Here is a 19936-nt window from a genome sequence, read left to right as displayed (position 1 = left end):
TACTATATACTGTACTATCATACTATACTACTCTGTACTGTACTGCCAAACTGTACTATGCTATACTACTATATACTGTACTACCATACTATACTATACTATACTACTCTATACTGTACTACCAAACTGTACTATGCTATACTACTATATACTGTACTATCATACTATACTATACTACTCTATACTGTACTACCAAACTGTACTATGCTATACTATACTACTCTATACTGTACTACCATACTATATTCTTCCATACTATACTATGCTATACTACTATATACTGTACTATCATACTATATTCTTCCATACTATACTATGCTATACTACTATATACTGTACTACCATACTATATTCTTCCATACTATACTATGCTATACTAATATACTATGCTATACTACACTGTACTATTTGCTATGCTATACTATACAACTCTACCATAATATACTACACTATACTCCTCTGTACTATACTATGCTATACTATACAACTCTATATTGTACTACCATACTATACTATATTACTCTATACTGTACTACCAAACTTTACTATGCTATACTCTAAACTGTACTACCATAATATACTACACTATACTCCTCTGTACTATAATATGGTATACTATACAACTCTATACTGTACTACCATACTATACTAAACTATACTGTACTATACTATGCTATACTATACCCTACTAATATACTATCTTATGCTATACTCCATTTTACTATTCTATACTGTACCACCATACTAGATTATGCTATACTATACTCTATACTATACTGTACTACTATACTATGCTATTCTATACTATACTATGTTTTGCTATACTACACTACTACTCATGTAAACATGCTAATTTCTGACATGTTTCTAACATGTTCTCTACAGGTGAAGAAGGTGAGCGACGGGCAGGACGTCTACAGGATAATGGAGACAGTCCTGAAGCGAGTTTTACGGGACATGAGGAGCACTGCCATGGAGGAGACGCCACAGCAATAGAAGTCAGTGGTACTGATTACTGGAAGAGTCTGCTGAGTGCCTCTGTGTTCAAGTGTGACCCTTTTCTTAATTTGGAGAACTTTTTTTGTGTTGGAAACAACTGTGACTGTATGTATTTGCCAACACTGTAAATAATATACAGTCAGGCCAACTTAAAATGCTTGCAGTTAGATCGCAGGGCCACCTGATAACTGTGAAATCACACTACATAAAAAAACAGTTCTGAGTAAAATACAGAAAATATTAAAGTCTGTTTTATCTAAAATTAAAAATTTCCAAACATTACTCAATTACTTTGGGTTAAGTGAACCAGGGCTGCAACGATTAGTTGATATAATCGACAATGTCGATTATTAAAATTTTTCGACTACAAATTTCATTGTCGACCAATCGTTAATTTGTTATGGCATTGCATTACACAAAGTGCTGGGGACAGAAACGCAATGGGAGATGGGTAAATGATTACATATTTACTCACTGTATATCAGTACTCTCCATATTTAAACATTTCCAAACATTTAAACGCCTTTTAAATCTCATGTTCAGCTGTTTCTATCTTTTTTAGAGATGGAGGACATGTCAGAAATAATTGTTGACTAGTCAACTAATCGAAAACATAATCATCAGATTAGTCGACTACTAAAATAATCATTAGTTACAGCCCTAAAGTCAACATTTGTGGCTACATACAGGGGTTGGGCAATGAAACTGAAACACCTGGTTTTAGAGCACAATAATTGATTGTGGTGACGGACAGTTCTGGTGGAAACAGGAGAGTTGAGGTGCACATTGAATTCTGCCGTGATTTGATCAGCCGAGGTTTTATTTTTTTTGGATACAATCCGGGTTAGCACCCGAACATCCCTTTCAGACAGCTTCCTCTTACAGCGTCCACAGTTAATCCTGTTGGATGTGGTTGGTCCTTCTTGGTGGTATCTCGCTGACATTACCCTGGATACCGTGGCTCTTGATGCATCACAAAGACTTGCTGTCTTGGTCACAGATGCTCCAGCAAGACGTGCACCAACAATTTGTCCTCTTTTGAACTCTGGTATGTTTCCCATAATGTTATAGTGTGCATTGCAATATTTAGAGCAGAACTGTGCTCTTACCCTGCTAATTGAACCTTCACACTCTGCTCTTCCTGGTGCAATAATGTGCAATTAATGAAGATTGAACACCAGGCTGCTCCAATTTAGCCATGATGAAACCTCCCACACTAAAATGATGACAGGTGTTTCAGTTTCATTGTCCAACCCCTGTATACAGTACATTTAAATGGGATGTTTGACTTGAATTAACCTTATATAACAATTGAGCTTAATCTGCCATTGACCACTTCTTTTCTATTGGCACCTGGTGTTTGTGTTGGCATAGCATGGCACAGCACATGGGTTTTTTTCGTTGGTGTCTACTGATTAATCTATAATAATAATATTAATTAATATTGCACTTCTTGCAGATTTGCACTCTTTCAAATAATATTTTTAATAAAAATATATTTAATCATCCAGCCCTGATGCAGATCATGAGAATTAATCTGCTGCTCTTTGCCCAAGGCATCAGCTGTATTTTATATATATTTTAGAAAATACACTTTAATGACACAAAGTGAAAAAAAAAGTTGTGCCATGATGGTTAAACTTGAATCTATTGGTTTTATAATACTATTTTGTACCATATTTGTACATACAGTTTAAATGTAGAAAAATAATTTTGAGAAAGACATTTAAGAATATTTTCTATTATATATTTTATTGTTGGAAATATCAGCAGTTATTTACAGGATTAAGTCATATGGTTTAAGGCAAACACAGCAAACAAGAAAATACCTCAGGCATCTGTACCTTTAACAGCCTTAAGATGTATCACTGGTTTAAACACTTCAGTAGAACTGTTTTAATGTAAACTGCTGTAATAAAAGTGTTTTTATTTCTTGCAGCATTTAATAATGAGAGTTTCTTTGAATATAAATGAAGCACAGTCATATTAAATATATATAAAATAAAGGTAAACCACAGTTTTCAACTCTGGAATGATATTCATTCATCCATAAACAAACAGTATATAGAGTTATTATGTTATTTCTCTTGAAATTCAAACTTTTATCAAGAATTAAAAATATAAGCCTTCAGCACATCCTTCCCGTCCACGGCCTCCACTGAGGCGACTATACTGGCGTAATCACACTCCACCTGGCTGAATCCTCTGCAGAAAGAAACATTCATCAAATATTATATCAAAAAACACTGGATTTTGTTATGTATATACACATTATTTGACATTATTTATTAGTAGTTTAATACTAAAGTCATCCAAACTATGAAGAACAACATATGGAATTATTTAAAAACAAAATAAAAGTGTTAAACAAACCAGAATATGTTTTATATTTTAGATTTTTCAAAAGTAGCACCTCTTGCTTTGATTAAACAGTTTTGCTAATCTCTGCTGGATTTTCTCGGTCAGTTTTATAAGGTAGAGTCGCCTGGAATTCAGGCTTTCAGTTAACAGCTGTGCTGAACTCCTCAAGAGTCCAAGTAATTACTTGAATTTCTTGCTTCTTAAAGCTGATGTCCGTAGGTTTTAGGATTTAGGGATTTAGTGCCTCTCTGGTGAGAATGGGTAATTTAGCAAAGAGCATGCGGAAGAATCGCTTTAAACTGGGTGGGTGTGATGCGGCCTCCTCCTTTCAGAGCGGATGAATCCGATTCCAGGTTATGTTCAGTCAGAGAGAGAGAGAGAGAGAGAGAGCTCAGTCAGAAACTTCACTCCTTTGTTTCTTTGGTTTTACTATGAGTGAATGAGCTACTGAGCTCTGAGTTTCCTCTTCTGAAGTCTCCATTGCTCCACCAGCCGCTCGCGTTCAGAAAAACTGAGCCGGATCCTCTTTAAGAGGCTGTAGGTGTGACGCAAGTGCGTAAAGACACGTGACGTGGCCCCGCGAAACGAGAAACAACACCCCAGGATTCAGGAACAGATTTGTTCACATTACACACAGATACAGATCACTTATGTTAGTGAATGGAGCCAAAAAACAGATTTGAGCAATGTGGCTTGTAATGTGAACACAGCCTTTAAGAAATGAAGGTCAGTCAATCCGACACGAAGAATTTCAAGAACTTCAAAGCATCCTCAGTTGCCAAAAAAAATGACAATCAAAAATGGTGTAATGATGGAACTGGCACTCATCAGGCCTGGCCAAGGATAGGAAGAGCAATCAGAGTTATCAGCCTCAGAAACCGCAAGTTAACAGCTCTCCAGATAGGAGCACCTAGATGCTTCTTCTCAGAGTATTTTGGATTGTTTAACACTTTTAAGTTACTACATGATTCCTGATGTGTTCCTTCATTCATAGTCTGAATCACTTCAGTATTTATTTAGTATAACAGTAATACTGTACCTGGACATACTGTGGGAGCCTCCCAGTAGGTGGTACTGGCTCTCCAGGGTCAGACCAGCCTCTCGGTCATTTCTCCACGTCAGCACTCTTAGAGACAGGTCACGTGATGCAGTGACCACCCGGAAGTTATCCTGCAGAACCAGCACAGTGTAAAACACTTTTTAAACACTTCTTTTGTTCTGTAAGGATAATTTTGTTTTCTAGACTCAGTTTCACCTCTGAATCAGTTTCTCCTGAAGTCTGTATTTTATAACACTTCCTCATTTTCCTCCTTTGTGGGTCATTTTCTATACATGTTTTATTTACAAAAAACATGATGACATAATCAATGACATCATAGTTATGCAATGATTTTATATTAACACAGTTTAGAAATGTTGACTATTTATGTCAGGAACATAAACAGGAGGAATGTGGCCAAAATACAGAAGATTTACAAATGTTGTTCTTTTTTTTATGCTGCTTTTGTTGGAGTAACTGTCTCTACTTGTCAGGGTAGAAGACATGTTTACGGTGTAAACCCATCCACAAGTATTGAAGTATTGGACGGAGTCCTATTGTATTGGCAGTGATTCTTTCCAACAGAAACTAGAAAAGTTATCAATGGGTGCAACAAGTTAAGCGAAGGAGAGGAAGGGAGGGGCTTACCACACAGAAAGAGATGATTGGCTGGGTGTGGTCCTTAAAAGTAGCAATAAGAGCTCCTTTCAGGGTGTAGACCTTCAGATCGTTGCCGTCAGTGAGCAGGAGGGTGTTGCTCCCCTTCGCCTTCAGGATGAGGTCCGAATGCCACTGATTTAACTCCAGCTTAAACGACTCGACCTGCTGAGCTGCAACACAACATCAAAACCACGGGTCTCCCTCAGATACACACAGATTCAATAAAATATCACATAAAAACACAATACATATGCAAATAATACCAATTTACTATCAAAAATATAAACTATCGCCGAAGCATCTAAAACGAAAAGAGAGAAAGGAGAGAAGAAGAAGAAGTACAAGCATTATAAAGAATATAAGACAATATATCAAATCTAAAACTGGGACTAGTATCAAACTAGGTCCCTTCGAGGTGACTCAAAACCGCAAAATAATTTCTACAATTTAAAGTCATTGCAATGTAACCGATTCATTTGTACAATGAATAATATCTCAGTTAAACACCTTTGAAAACATGGCGCCACAGGGGATTTCCAAAATATAAGTATTTCTTTTTATAATTTTATTTCTAATTTTTCCCATTTTCTCCCCAATTTATACGGCCAATTACCCAACCCACTCATTAGGACTCCCCCTATCACTAGTGATGCCCCAACACACCAGGAGGGTGAAGACTAACACATGCTTCCTCCGATACATGTGAAGTCAGCCACCGCTTCTTTTCACTTGGAGGAAAGTGAAGCGACTCAGTTCTGATACATCAGCTCACAGACGCCCTGTGCTGCAGACATCACCGTAGGAGTGATGTGGGGAGAGAGCGCCATCTACCCACCCGGAGGGAGCAGGGCCAATTTGCTCCCTCTGAGCGCCGGCAGCTTGATGGCAAAGCTGCATAAGCGGGGGTTCGAAACAAACAGAGCCGCCAGAATAGCCGAAGACAACAAGTTTGTAATCTGGGGCAATCAATGTCTATATTGAATGCTTTTGAGAGGGTGAGAAGGGAGCACATGCACAGCCTCGACAGCAGTACAGTATGTGAGAGGCGATGAGACATAGTCATCCTGTTCCAGTCCTGCTTGTGCTGTTCCACAAGGTTCTGTACTCAGACCACTTCTGTTTAGCATTTACAGTTGCAAGAAAGAGAAGTATGTGAATCCTTTGGGATTATACTTGGATTTCTGCATATATTGGTCATTAAATGTGTCCTAATCTTCCTCTAAGTCACAACAATAGACAAACACAGTCTGCTTAAACTAAAACCACACAAAAAATATATATATATATATTTGCATGGTTATATTGTACACAACATGTTAACATTCCCAGTGCAGGGTGAAAAAAGTATGTGAACCCTAAGCTAATTACTTTTTTAAGAGCTAATTGGAGGGAGGTTAAAGCTGCCCTGTCCCTGTGCTGTTCTTTAGAAGCATTGCTTGAGGTAAATCATGTCTCGCGCAAAAGAGCTCTCAGAAGACCTACGTTCAAGAATCGTTTAAGTATCTCTAAATGCCTTGATGTTCATGTGTCCACGGTAAGACAGTCAGTCAGTCTACAAATGGAGAACGTTCAGCACTGTTACTGGAGCTACTCTCTCTAGGCGTGGTAAAGTCCTGTAAAGATGACTGCAAGAGCACAGCGCAGAATGATCAATGAGGTGAGGAAGAATCCTAGAGTGTCGGCTGATGATTTACAGAAATCTCTGGCACATGCTAACATTTTACATACAAAGCCCTACACAACACTGCAACGGATTACCTTTCTGAACTTTTAACCCCGTAATGTCCGTCCCGCTGCCCGCTTAGAGAGCTCTGGATTACTCATGGTACCAAAACCCAGCCAGCAGACTGTGCCTGAATTCTTTTAAATCTTTACTTAAAACTCATCTCTTTAGGGACGCTTATTGCTGCTAGTATACTTTTACTTGGATACTTTAATTTTGTTACTCATCATGTTCTTTTATCTGTTCATATCTTTTATCTGTTACATGCACATGTTTTTTTACCTGCATTATTCTGAATATTTCTTGTATGCAAGCTTTATTTTATGCATTGTACCTACTGTCTATGGCTGTGTTGTTAAGTGGTTTGAGTTTTCAGAAAAGGCGCTATATAAATAAAATATTATTATTATTGTAATTAAAGAGCCTTCTGAGGTTTTACAGCTATTTTACAAAGGAGAGAGGTGTGAATTTTGTTTAGTTTGGTTTCAGAAAGAGTAAAACCTGTGTAATACTTTAAACTTTAACTTTAAAACTCCCACACACATTCTTGAACACTGTCATGTGTGATTATTGTACAATAAGTGTTTAAGGATTAGCTCTAGGGCTCGGCAGCCTACGGTCAATAGAGGGAGTCGACAGGTAACTTCTGCAGGCAATCAGGCCTAACCAGCAACACCTGTGGCCTGGCTTTAAGAGAGGGAGGAACACAGGCCGCCAGTTGCTGGGTCTTTGTTTGTGTGTGTGAGCAGCCAAGTTGCTGCTACTCCTTCTAATTTCAAGCTCTTGAGTCTCTACAGCTTCTTTTCTTCTTTCTCTCTTCTTTTTTTTTACTCTCTCAACTCAAAGAGAGAAACAGAAAAAAATAATTTGAAGTTACAAACTTACATTTAACTGTGTAAGTTTCCTTTTTTTGTTAAAGGAGCCATTTTTGTTTAGTTTGTCTATTTTCCATCTCTATTGGGAAAGCCAGGCTCCTCTTGCAGTCCTTTGTTCTGTTTCCCGCCAAAATCCACACATCAGGTGTGGGCTTTTCTTTTGTTTTCCATCTGTTTTCAGGACCCAACCCTTTTAAGCCTGTCTTAGAAATTAAAAAAAAAGTTTATGTTAATTCAGTTCAGAGCTGGGCGATATGGCCCAAAAAAAAAAAAAAAAAAATTCGATTTAAATCAAAGATGTTCTTATTTTATTTGTTTTCACTTAAAATGTTTTCTTTTTGGTTAAAGTGCAACCAGAAACAAGCAAAACAATTGTAAACAGTGAGAACATCCAGTAATTTTAGAAAGCTTTCTCCAACATAGTTTAGGTACTGACACAATGCACTCTCAAACTTAAAAAAATAAATAAATAAACACACCCTCAAAAAACAAATACACGAGCGGGAGGGAGGGAGGGTTGGAGAAACTCCAATTTTCATAAAAACACATCGTCCTTAAATGTAAATTCGAATTAATCGATAAAATCGATGAATCGCCCAGCTCTAATTCAGTTCAACTCAATCTGCTCTCAATCTCGTCTACTCATCCCTTGGGTCCTACTATCTACCTAGGTACTAGGTAGCTGACACAGTAAGGAGGCTGTGCTGTGAACCATAACACCCGAGTTCAATATAAAGGGTCATCATTATCAGGATACTGTGAATTTTGGCCCTTGAAACCTTAAAAAAAAGACCGGATTTTATATTTTTTGACAATTTATCATATTTATAAGACTATATATAAACTTAGAAATCAAGTTTTCAAGCTTAATCAGTCTTTATTTTCAGACAGGGTGAACAAAAACAGGGTGGACAGTGGTTAAAAAAACAAAATACTCTGTGGGCCGGTCCTGATGAGAGCCAGTTTCATCATTTACTATATAACGTTTTCGATGGTCTTCTTTTTGGATTCTTTATTTAGTTGAGTAGTTCTTGCTTCTCATAATCTGGATTAGAACATTACTCAAATATTCACTAATCACTGTATACCTGTAACTCTACCTCTTCACTACTTTACTTTAACTGATGCTCTCAAACACTTTATTAAGAGACAAGAAATTCAAGTAATTAACTCTTGATGAGTTCAGCACAGCTGTTAACTGAAAGCCTGAATTCCAGGTGACTCTACCTCATAAAGCTGACTGAGAAAATCCAGCAGAGATGTGCAAAACTGTCAAATCTAAGCAAGAGGTGCTACTTTGAAGTATGTAAAATATAAAACATATTCTGGTTTGTTTAACACTTTGTTTAATTCCATATGTTTTTCTTAATAGTTGTGAAGGTTGAATACAAACCTAAAACGAAACTCATTTATAGTGTATTGTGATGAGGCTACACTGGCACACGAACTAGTATCTTGTCCCATGACTTTTGCCATGTCCCATGGAAGCTAAAGAATGCTGCAGTGATGTGTGGGATATGTGTGTGTGTGTCTTGGTCAGCATTGAATGTATGTGTAATTTATTTATCTTTTTGAATGGACAATAGGGGTGGGCGATATGGCTCTAAAATAATATCACGATATTTCAGGGTATTTTTGCGATAACGATATACTTGGCGATATAGGAAAACTAAAATAATTCATTCATTTCAGGAATATAGTATAATAGTATAACAGTATAATCATAATGTGGCAAAATAAATAATATAGCGTAAAATAATATCATGCAGCAAAAAATATTGCAGAATATTTAGTGCATGCATATAAACTGCAAACTAAAACAATTATACAATAAATACACCTAAAGCTTCACAGTAAATAATAGACTACTTTTAAGACAGAACAGCCCTATTATCACGATATGGATTTTTAATATTATGATATTTCTGTGTCACGATATATTGTATACGATATAATACTGCCCACCCCTAATGGACAATTGTAGCCAGACACTGCCAGTCACCATCATTTGCACCCACTGCGCTGAGCTGTCTACTATGATGAATTCCTGTTACCCAGGTTACAGGACTGTACTGTAAGTTGCCCTACCTTGAGGCTCCTCCTTGTACAGGGATTTCTTCAGGCTTAAGTCGAAGACAGTGACCGTTCTCTGGTCGTGAAGACCGTCGGTGTGGATTACAGCCAGTCTGGAGCGCTGAGAGGGGAGGAACACCGCAGCGCTGCAGCCGCAGACCGGCAGATTCATACTGACCACTTTCTCACCCGCAACCGGAGAACACACACTCTCACTCCACAACACCTGCCAGCAGAAACGTTTTCGGACTATAAGGGGCATCGAATGATAAGGTGCAATATTAATAAACATTTTCATACATAGGGAGGGTGCACAGGATTATAAAGCACTTGTTTGACTTTAAAAGAAAAGAGTTCAGAAATCAATATTTAGTGGAATAACCCTGTTTTTTAATCACAGTTTTTTTTCATGCAGCTTGGCATCATGTTCTCCTCCACCAGTCTTACACACTGCTTTTGGATAACTTTATGCTGCTTTACTCCTGGTGCAAAAATTCAAGCAGTTCAGTTTGGTGGTTTGATGGCTTGTGATCATCCATCTTCCTCTTGATTATATTCCAGAGGTTTTCAATTTGGTAAAATCAAAGTATTTTAGACAGTCATGCTTTAATGACAAATCAGTGCTTCAATAAGTACATACACACAACATTGAGCGACACTAGTAAGGAACAGGGATGTCGCCATGTTTTCCTTCTAATTCAGCAGGTCTTGATGCTGGGGGGAAGCACCCAGTAAACCAAACTGTAATTCTTAAAAAAACATTTTCTTTTAAAGTCAAACGAGCGCTGGATGTTAATCTACACAGATTTCTCTCCTGAAAACTGTTTATTTGGGTAAAGAGTAAAGAGCTTCTGTTTATTTACAGTAAACTTAGATTTCCAATATTTTAGCATGGATATCAGTGCTTAGCACTAGTGAATGCCGCCCGGTATGTCTACATAATTTATCTACACTAATGGGAGTGTTGGTCTGGAAATGAGGTGTGTTCAGGTAAATTTCTCTATCTTGGCAACAGAAAACACAGGTGCACCAGTGACTGAATTCAACCTAGACAGACTTCAACAGTCAGACGTTTATTGCTTTCTTGGCAGTGAATTGTCAACACAGGCGCATGCCCCATCGCACATGAACACACAGCAGTGCACAAACCCAACTTTTACATCAACAATAAACAGAATGAATGAGCGTGAACAAGCAGGTCAGTTTCCTCTGCTGAGAATCGTTGGACACGTTCAGGTAGCTGCACTGTTAAAATAGCAATCCACCAAAGTCAGAGATTACCTGGCTCTTAAAGATAATGGTAAGTGACTCACTGACTTGTTTATTTTAGGTTGCGTCCAAAATTAACCCACCCATGACTAATTAAGAGAATTAGTGCATGCCTTTTGTGTGTTTTGTGCTGCACAAGGTGTGTACTTTTCCCGTCGTTACGATAGCAAAGACACACTGATAAACCCTAAATCAAGCTGCACTATAGATGGATAAAATAGGGTTTTTTTGTCATGAATTTTATCATATTAAATGAAGAGTATTGAGTTCCCACTATGTTTAAAATAATTTTATTATACTGATTACTCATTTCTACAGTATATTACTCGTTTTTTTAACAGATGTGTGAAAGTACAGGGTAATATAACAGACTTACCACAAGGCTTAAATCAGAGCTTTCCTTTGTAGCAGCGATTATCCATTTCGCATCAGGCGAAGAGACGAGAACATTTAATTTAAATGAGTCGCACACCATATGCCTGGAGACTTCAGTGAGCTGTGGAGAGCTGAGTGTGATCAATGATCCCAGAACAGTTCCCACCTGAAAGAAAAAAATAGTGTATAGAGTTTTCTTCAGTCTCTGAATCAGTTTCTCTGATTTTGCTATTTATAGGTTTATGTTTGAGTGAAATGAACATTGTTGTTTTATTCTATAAACTACAGACAACATTTCTCCCAAATTCCAAACAAAAATATTGTCATTTAGAGCATTTATTTACAGAAAATGAGAAATGACTGAAATAACAAAAAAAAAAAGATGCAGAACTTTCAGACCTTAAATAATGCAAAGAAAACAAATTCATATTCATAATTCAGAATTATGAACTATTTCAACACATATGTCACAGATTTGACTGTAGAAAGCATGAACAGCACAATATGTCTCAAAAGTGGCCCAAATCCAAATTTCTCACCAAAAAAAGCAACAATTCACATTAAGTTTCGGTTTTATCCCTGCCAGAAAGACAGCAGCTATACAGCATTGCAGCCTGATGTAAAACGAGAATTTTATGCAGCCACTGATGCATGGAATACAATGCTTAATTTGCACCATTGGTTTATTTTAACAATAGTTTTATGTGTTTAATTTCCCTAAATATTTTTTTATTTATAAACGCTGTTACCTCGCTGTAGAATATCATCACTGAAACCCTTACTCACTGCCGTCATTCCTTTTTAACTTGTTTTCATTGTTGCATGTAGTCCAGTTGGGCTGTTCAGACTGAACTGTGCAGTTTGTGAATCCGTTTTCAATATCACATATTGAAGTGGCACAAATTGTATTAAGAAATATCAGATTCAATGTTTTTTGGACTTTTATGCTGCCACATAAACACACATACAGATCTGGAAAGAATTAAGAGAGCACTTCAGATTCTGAATCAGTTTCTCTGATTTTGCTATTTATAGGTTTATGTTTGAGTAAAATGAACATTGTTGTTTTATTCTATAAACTACAGACAACATTTCTCCCAAATTCCAAATAAAAATATCGTCATTTAGAGCATTTATTTACAGAAAATGAGAAATGTCTGAAATAATGAAAAAAAGATGCAGAGCTTTCAGACCTCAAATAATGCAAAGAAAACAAGTTCATATTTATAAAGTTTTAAGAGTTCATAAATCAATATTTGGTGGAATAACCCTGGTTTTTAATCACAGTTTTTATGCATCTTGGCATCATGTTCTCCTCCACCAGTCTTACACACTGCTTTTGGATAACTTTATGCTGCTTTACTCCTGGTACAAAAATTTGATCAGTTCAGTTTGGTGGTTTGATGGCTTGTGATCATCCATCTTCCTCTTGATTATATTCCAGAGGTTTTTAATTTGGTAAAATCAAAGAGTTCAGAAATCAATATTTGGTGGAATAACCCTGTTTTTTAATCACAGTTTTTTTTCATGCATCTTGGCATCATGTTCTCCTCCATCAGTCTTACACACTGCTTTTGGATAACTTTATGCTGCTTTACTCCTGGTGCAAAAAGTCAAGCAGTTCAGTTTGGTTTGATGGTTTGTGATCATCGATCTTCCTCTTGATTATATTTTAAAGTTTTTTTAATTTGGTAAAATCAAAGAAACTCATAATTTTTAAGTGCTCTCTTATATTTTTTTTCCCAGAGCAGTATATAACAGTGACCAGTAATTAAGCTAGTCATGCTTTAACTGTGATTCCATACACACAGTGTGCATAGACTTCAGTAGGAGAATAAACAAAAATATATATATATATATATTCCAAACTATAAGGAATTAAAATGCTGTTATTTTTAAAAGGGTATGAAAGCTTCATTGTACTGTTTTATTATCATTATGTCAGTAGCATTTAAATGCTCTTAAAATGACAATAATAGTGTTTAAATATTATTACTGTTCACAATAAAATAACATTAAACTTAAAGTAGTTCATTTTAACCAAATGTTATTTTAGATATGTTTTTTTCTGATACTTTTAAACCTATTCATATTTGTTTTTATCACTTTTTAAAAAAGGAACTAAACCCTACACCATATTTTTTTTTCATTATTGGTTAAAATGTGTTCCTCTGAAGTAATTTTGGTCATTTCCACCCCCTCATGACATCCAACCATCTGCGTCTTACCGCTATTAGAGGCTCACTGCTGCTGCTGTCCTATCAGCTCCTTCTTCTGTCCCACCCCTAAACCCATACATCACCCAGTGCCCCTCCCAAACTATTCCTCACATTTTTTTTTTGCCTTTTTCAGAAATACAGTATACTTTATAAGAGTTACCATGAGAAATGCGTTTTCGTCCTTGTTAAAGGGCATTAGAGTGCACTGAGACGAGCCGCCGGAGTAAGAGGCTATCTCCTCTCCAGTCTCCCCGTTCCACAGTTTAATGGTTCCAGTGTTATCAGAAGCTCCTACAAGGCACCGCTGAGGATCGGTGAACATGGCCGTCAGGGGGTTCTGACCAGTGGTGGTCCACAGATTAACAGCCTGCAAGTGAGAAAAAAAAGCTATTATATATAAACCTAAACAATTTTTTTTACCTCAGTCTATAAGGTGTTTTAGAGGTATACCACTTAAATAATAAAGTCTATTGTCTGATCTATTTTCATACATAAGGAGCATAAGGAACTTCTAATTCAGTGGGTTAGCGGCTAATGCTAATGCTACTCCAGCAGTGCTAGCCCGGGGTTAGCAGCAGGCTACAGTTCGATATACTCGCCCCTGAACGGAAAAAAAAGAGCTAGCGCGGTTATTGGGTAAAGCTAATGCTGCTCCAGCAGTGCTAGCCCGGGGTTAGCAGCAGGCTACAGTGAGATATACTGACCTCTGAATGGCGAAAGAGCTAGCGCTTAGCGCCGTTAGTGGCTAATGCTAATACTGCTGGAAAACTAAACTGAAACTCCTGTATAACGCTGTACTTCAGTGGAGTGGCTTTACTGCTCCTTAATACCTGACTGGTAAAATTCATACATAAGGCGCACCAGATTAAAGGGCGCAGTGACGATTTATGGAAAACAAAATTAAAGGAACACAATTTAAGGATTTTAAGAGCGCCTTATGTACCGAAAAATAGGATCTTTTTAAGCAGCAACAGCATATTGAATTGAAATATATGGAACACATGCAAAATGCATGCATCAGATATATTTTTATGCAAGGTCAATGTGTCATTTAATAATAATGTGTGTGAAACTAAAATGTTTGTTAGAGTAGCACTGCTGAGGTAAATTCCTTTTTGATATGCCTGCTGTGATAATACAAAATATCAATTTAAAATAGTTTTGTAACTGTTTCTTCTTAGAAAATGTAATTTATTCTATGTAATCAATTAAGTAGCGAAGAAAAGACAAATTTACTAAAAACTTGCAGTCTGGTATTTGTCCTTCAGCCATATGTTTAATTTTGTTGACCAAAAATTAGCTTTTTGGGGCATTCCTAAAAGTCAATATATGTATATATTACCTTGTGAATGTCCCATGCTTTGACTGTTCCATCACTGGAGGCGCTGCAGACCACTGGTGAGCAGTTCCAGCTGTCCTGGACGCTGCTGTTTTCCACCAGGTAGGAGAAACCAACAAGCCTGCCTTGATAAAAAAGATGGAAAAATCAACTATTTCAACACATATGTCACAGATTTGACTGTAGAAAGCATGAACAGCACAATATGTCTCAAAAGTGGCCCAAATCCAAATTTCTCACCAAAAAAAGCAACAATTCACATTAAGTTTCGGTTTTATCCCTGCCAGAAAGACAGCAGCTATACAGCATTGCAGCTTGATGTAAAACGAGAATTTTATGCAGCCACTGATGCATGGAATACAATGCTTAATTTGCACCATTGGTTTATTTTAACAATAGTTTTATGTGTTTAATTTCCCTAAATATTTTTTTATTTATAAACGCTGTTACCTCGCTGTAGAATATCATCACTGAAACCCTTACTCACTGCCATCATTCCTTTTTAACTTGTTTTCATTGTTGCATGTAGTCCAGTTGGGCTGTTCAGACTGAACTGTGCAGTTTGTGAATCCGTTTTCAATATCACATATTGAAGTGGCACAAATTGTATTAAGAAATATCAGATTCAATGTTTTTTGGACTTTTATGCTGCCACATAAACACACATACAGATCTGGAAAGAATTAAGAGAGCACTTCAATTACTGAATCAGTTTCTCTGATTTTGCTATGTATAGGTTTATGTTTGAGTAAAATGAACATTGTTGTTTTATTCTATAAACTACAGACAACATTTCTCCCAAATTCCAAATAAAAATATCGTCATTTAGAGCATTTATTTGCAGAAAATGAGAAATGGCTGAAATAATGAAAAAAAGATGCAGAGCTTTCAGACCTCAAATAATAATGCAAAGAAAACAAGTTCATATTCATAAAGTTTTAAGAGTTCAGAAATCAATATTTGGTGGAATAACCCTGGTTGGTTTTTAATCACAGTTTTTTTTCATGCATCTTGGCATCATGTTCTCCTCCACCAGTCTTACACACTGCTTTTGGATAACTTTATGCTGCTTTACTCCTGGTGCAAAAATTCAAGCAGTTCAGTTTGGTGGTTTGATGGCTTGTGATCATCCATCTTCCTCTTGATTATATTCCAGAGGTTTTCAATTTGGTAAAATCAAAGAAACTCATCATTTTTAAATGGTCTCTTATTTTTTTCCCCAGAGCCGTATATCGGTGATATATTTGACGAAAAATATTAGATTCAGGGGACTTGTACCTGCTGTGTAAACTTATACAGAGGTTAGCTAACTGATCTGACCAGCACAGTGCCATCTATCTGTTACCAAACATCAGCAATTTATTCCGCTCAGAAAACAGTTAGCATCACCAGTTGTCCATTATGTCTAATCCACCTTTTTGGGCTTCAAAATGAATGTATTAACCCTGTGTTAATGAAAATTTGCAGAATTGTATTTTTTTTTTTACTTTTCGAAGTAAACTTTTGATCAAAATATAGTCAAATATCTAAATTCTCTTCACAATTATAACCTTAGACTCGTAGTTGTTGGACAGATTTACCTTTATGACCTCTCAGGCTCTTACAGGTGTAGTCTCCACCTGTCCTTCCGGACTTCATGTTCTGCTCCAGTTTGGAGCGCCGCAGGAAATACCTCTTCCAGGTGTGCTGCTCACTGTCGCAGAGCAGCTGGCCCAGGTTACAGAAACCCCAGCGGTGCAGGCACAGTTCTCTGGAAAATAGAGATTTTTATGGAGAGAGCTTTTATTAGACGATAAGTGTAAAAATGCAGCATTGTTATTTACATTACATTACATTACATTACATTACATTTGGCAGACGCTTTTGTCCAAAGCGACATACAATATTGAAGTGCAAATAATAGAAGAGGTTAAGTACAAAAATAATAGAAGTTAAAAATAAAGCATCTATAGATAGGGCCTTAAGGAGGTCAGAGGGAAATAATGGGATAGAGGAGTAGAGAAGAGGAAGAAGGAGATGAGGTTAGAATTAGTTAGTTTGTTAGAGGTGTTAGGAGAGTAAAGCTCTTTGAAGAGCTCAGTCTTCAGGAGTTTATTAAAGATAGTGAGAGATTCTCCTGATCTGGTAGTAGAAGGTAGTTAGTTAGAGGTGTTAGGAGAGTAAAGCTCTTTGAAGAGCTCAGTCTTCAGGAGTTTATTAAAGATAGTGAGAGATTCTCCTGATCTGGTAGTAGAAGGTAGTTAGTTAGAGGTGTTAGGAGAGTAAGTGCTCTTTGAAGAGCTCTGTCTTCAGGAGTTTATTAAAGATAGTGAGAGATTCTCCTGATCTGGTAGTAGAAGGTAGTTAGTTAGAGGTGTTAGGAGAGTAAGTGCTCTTTGAAGAGCTCTGTCTTCAGGAGTTTATTAAAGATAGTGAGAGATTCTCCTGATCTGGTAGTGGAAGGTAGTTTGTTCCACCATTGGGGAACTCTGTATGAGAACAGTCTGGATTGCTTTGGGTGAATGTTTGTTTGGTAAAGCGAGGCGACGTTCACTGGAGGAGCGCAGCGGCCGGGAGGTAGCGTAAGCCTTCAGGAGCGAGTGCAGGTAGGAAGGAGCCTGTTCTGTCATCACCTTGTAGGCGATTGTAAGCACTTATAATCTCAGTTTGATATAAACTTACCTCCATAACCATGGAGTTTCTGCAGCTTCATACCATTCCTAAACAAGAGAACAGAGTGTCATTAGCCCAGTGAAATAAGCCGATTATGAAAAAAATATACTCACTGACAAAAAAAAAAACAGACTGGGAAGTTGATTATCAGCCATTAACAATCACATGTGTACAATAACACCACTGTCAGTAACAGCAGTTACAGTAACACCACTGACATTAACATTACTGACATTAATATTACTGAAAGTAAAATCAATGACGAGAACACCACTCACAGTAACAGCAGTGACAGAAACCCAACTGACATTAACACCACTAACAGTAACACAATGACAGTAACTACACCGACAGAAAGACAACTGACAGAAAGACCACTGACAATAACAGCACTAACAGTAACAGCAGTGGGAGAAACCCAACTGACATTAACGTTACTGACAGTAACACCACTGATCACCACAGCAGTGATAGTAACTACACTGACAGAAAGACTACTGACAGTAACAGCAGTGATAGTAACTCCACTGACAGAAAGACTACTGACAGTAACAGCAGTGACAGAAAGACCACAAACATTAATACCACTGACATTAACATTACTGGCAGTGACAGTGATATTAACTGCACAGACAGAAAGACAACTGACAAAAACATTGACAGTAACAGCACTGACAGTAACAGAACTGACAGTAACATCACTGAAATTAACACCACTGACATTAATATTACTGGCAGTAACACCACTGACAATAACACCACTGACATTAATATTACTGGCAGTAACACCATTAACATTAACACCACCGTCATAAACACCACTGACAATAACACCACTGACATTAATATTACTGACAATAACACCACTGACATTAATATTACTGACAATAACACCACTGACATTAATATTACTGGCAGTAACACCACTGACAATAACACCACTGACATTAATATTACTGACAATAACACCACTGACATTAATATTACTGACAATAACACCACTGACATTAATATTACTGGCAGTAACACCACTGACAATAACACCACTGACATTAATATTACTGGCAGTAACACCATTGAAAATAACACCACCACTGACATTAATATCACTGGCAGTAATAGCACTGACAATAACACCACTGACATTAATATTACTGGCAGTAACACCACTGACAATAACACCACTGATATTAATATTACTGGCAGTAACACCACTGAAAATAACACCACCACTGACATTAATATCACTGGCAGTAATAGCACTGACAATAACACCAATGACATTAATATTACTGGCAGTAACACCACTGACAATAACACCAATGACATTAATATTACTGGCAGTAATAGCACTGACATTTATATTACTGGCAGTAACACCATTAATATTAACACCACCTTCATAAACACCACTGACAATAACACCACTGACATTAATATTACTGGCAGTAACACCACTGACAATAACACCACTGACATTTATATTATAGACACCATTAACATTAACACCACCGTCATAAACACTACTGACATTAACATCAGTGACAGAAGGACCACTATTAACACCACCCACAGTAACAGAAAGACCACTGACAATAAGACAGTGACAGTAACTACACGAACAGAAAGACAACTGTCATAAAAAAACACTGAGAGTAACAGCAGTGACAATAAGACAGAAAGCCTACTGACATTAACAACACTGACATTAACAGCAATGACAGAAAGACATGTTAGAAAGAGCACTAACATTAATATCACTCACAGTAACACGGTGATAGTAACTACATGGACAGAAAGACCACTGACATTAACATCACCGACAGCAACACCACTGACAGTAACAGTAATATTTTTTTAATAGATTGACAGCACTACTAGATTCTCCTTACTAACTTGTATAGACTAAGTTGAACGTTATATAAAGCACTACAGTAAATCAGTGTATTTGTGCTGTTGTGTTGCAGTAAAGGATAATCTGATTATAAAGAGCTGAGTAATAAAGAGTAATAAAGCAGTATATTAACAGTATATTAACAATTTAGTATAGTTACTGAATGGCTGCAGTAGTTTTAAGGGGCGTCGCCCAGCAGCTCACAGAGCTACACCCAGTAAACCCAGTTAATCACAGTTAAACACAGCTAAACACAGTTAAACACAGCTAAACACATACAGCAGCTCACCTTACACACATAGGAGACAGTGACCAGATCATCTTCACTGAGGAAAGAGAAGATACTGATCAGACAGTCCAGATGCAGACTGGGGTAAACACACTCCTCCATACTGCTGCAGAAACACACACACACTAAAACTCTCTCTCACACACACACACACACACACACACTGATC

At 37.1% G+C, this 19936-nt stretch overlaps 2 protein-coding genes across 3 annotated transcripts in view; one reads left to right on the top strand and one right to left on the bottom strand.

Annotated features, from left to right (window-relative positions):
- ptpdc1b (protein tyrosine phosphatase domain containing 1b) overlaps positions 1-2937 on the top strand; it is a 13631-nt gene extending 10694 nt beyond the window's left edge. The window contains exon 8 of the mRNA XM_022676783.2: positions 886-2937. Within this exon, the coding sequence (XP_022532504.2) occupies positions 886-996 (111 nt within the window). The 3' untranslated portion in view covers positions 997-2937. The remainder of the gene's footprint in view (positions 1-885) is intronic.
- fbxw12 (F-box and WD repeat domain containing 12) overlaps positions 1-19936 on the bottom strand; it is a 23483-nt gene extending 3547 nt beyond the window's left edge. The window contains exons 1-10 of one of the 2 annotated variants that reach the window (XM_049463144.1): positions 19768-19936; positions 17594-17631; positions 16513-16682; positions 14936-15057; positions 13754-13960; positions 11376-11540; positions 9746-9956; positions 5048-5229; positions 4400-4530; positions 2733-3204 (exon numbers count right to left, since the gene is read on the bottom strand). In XM_049463144.1, coding sequence (XP_049319101.1) covers positions 3105-3204; positions 4400-4530; positions 5048-5229; positions 9746-9956; positions 11376-11540; positions 13754-13960; positions 14936-15057; positions 16513-16682; positions 17594-17631; positions 19768-19869 — 1428 coding nt within the window. In that variant the 5' untranslated portion in view covers positions 19870-19936 and the 3' untranslated portion in view covers positions 2733-3104. Of the gene's footprint in view, positions 1-2732; positions 3205-4399; positions 4531-5047; positions 5230-9745; positions 9957-11375; positions 11541-13753; positions 13961-14935; positions 15058-16512; positions 16683-17593; positions 17632-19767 lie in introns of those variants that run through there. The other variant, XM_049463145.1, reaches the window with a different exon arrangement.

This window comes from Astyanax mexicanus, chromosome 13, assembly GCF_023375975.1.
Source record: "Astyanax mexicanus isolate ESR-SI-001 chromosome 13, AstMex3_surface, whole genome shotgun sequence".
NCBI lineage: Eukaryota > Metazoa > Chordata > Actinopteri > Characiformes > Acestrorhamphidae > Astyanax > Astyanax mexicanus.
This window is presented reverse-complemented; position numbering and strand designations above follow the sequence as displayed.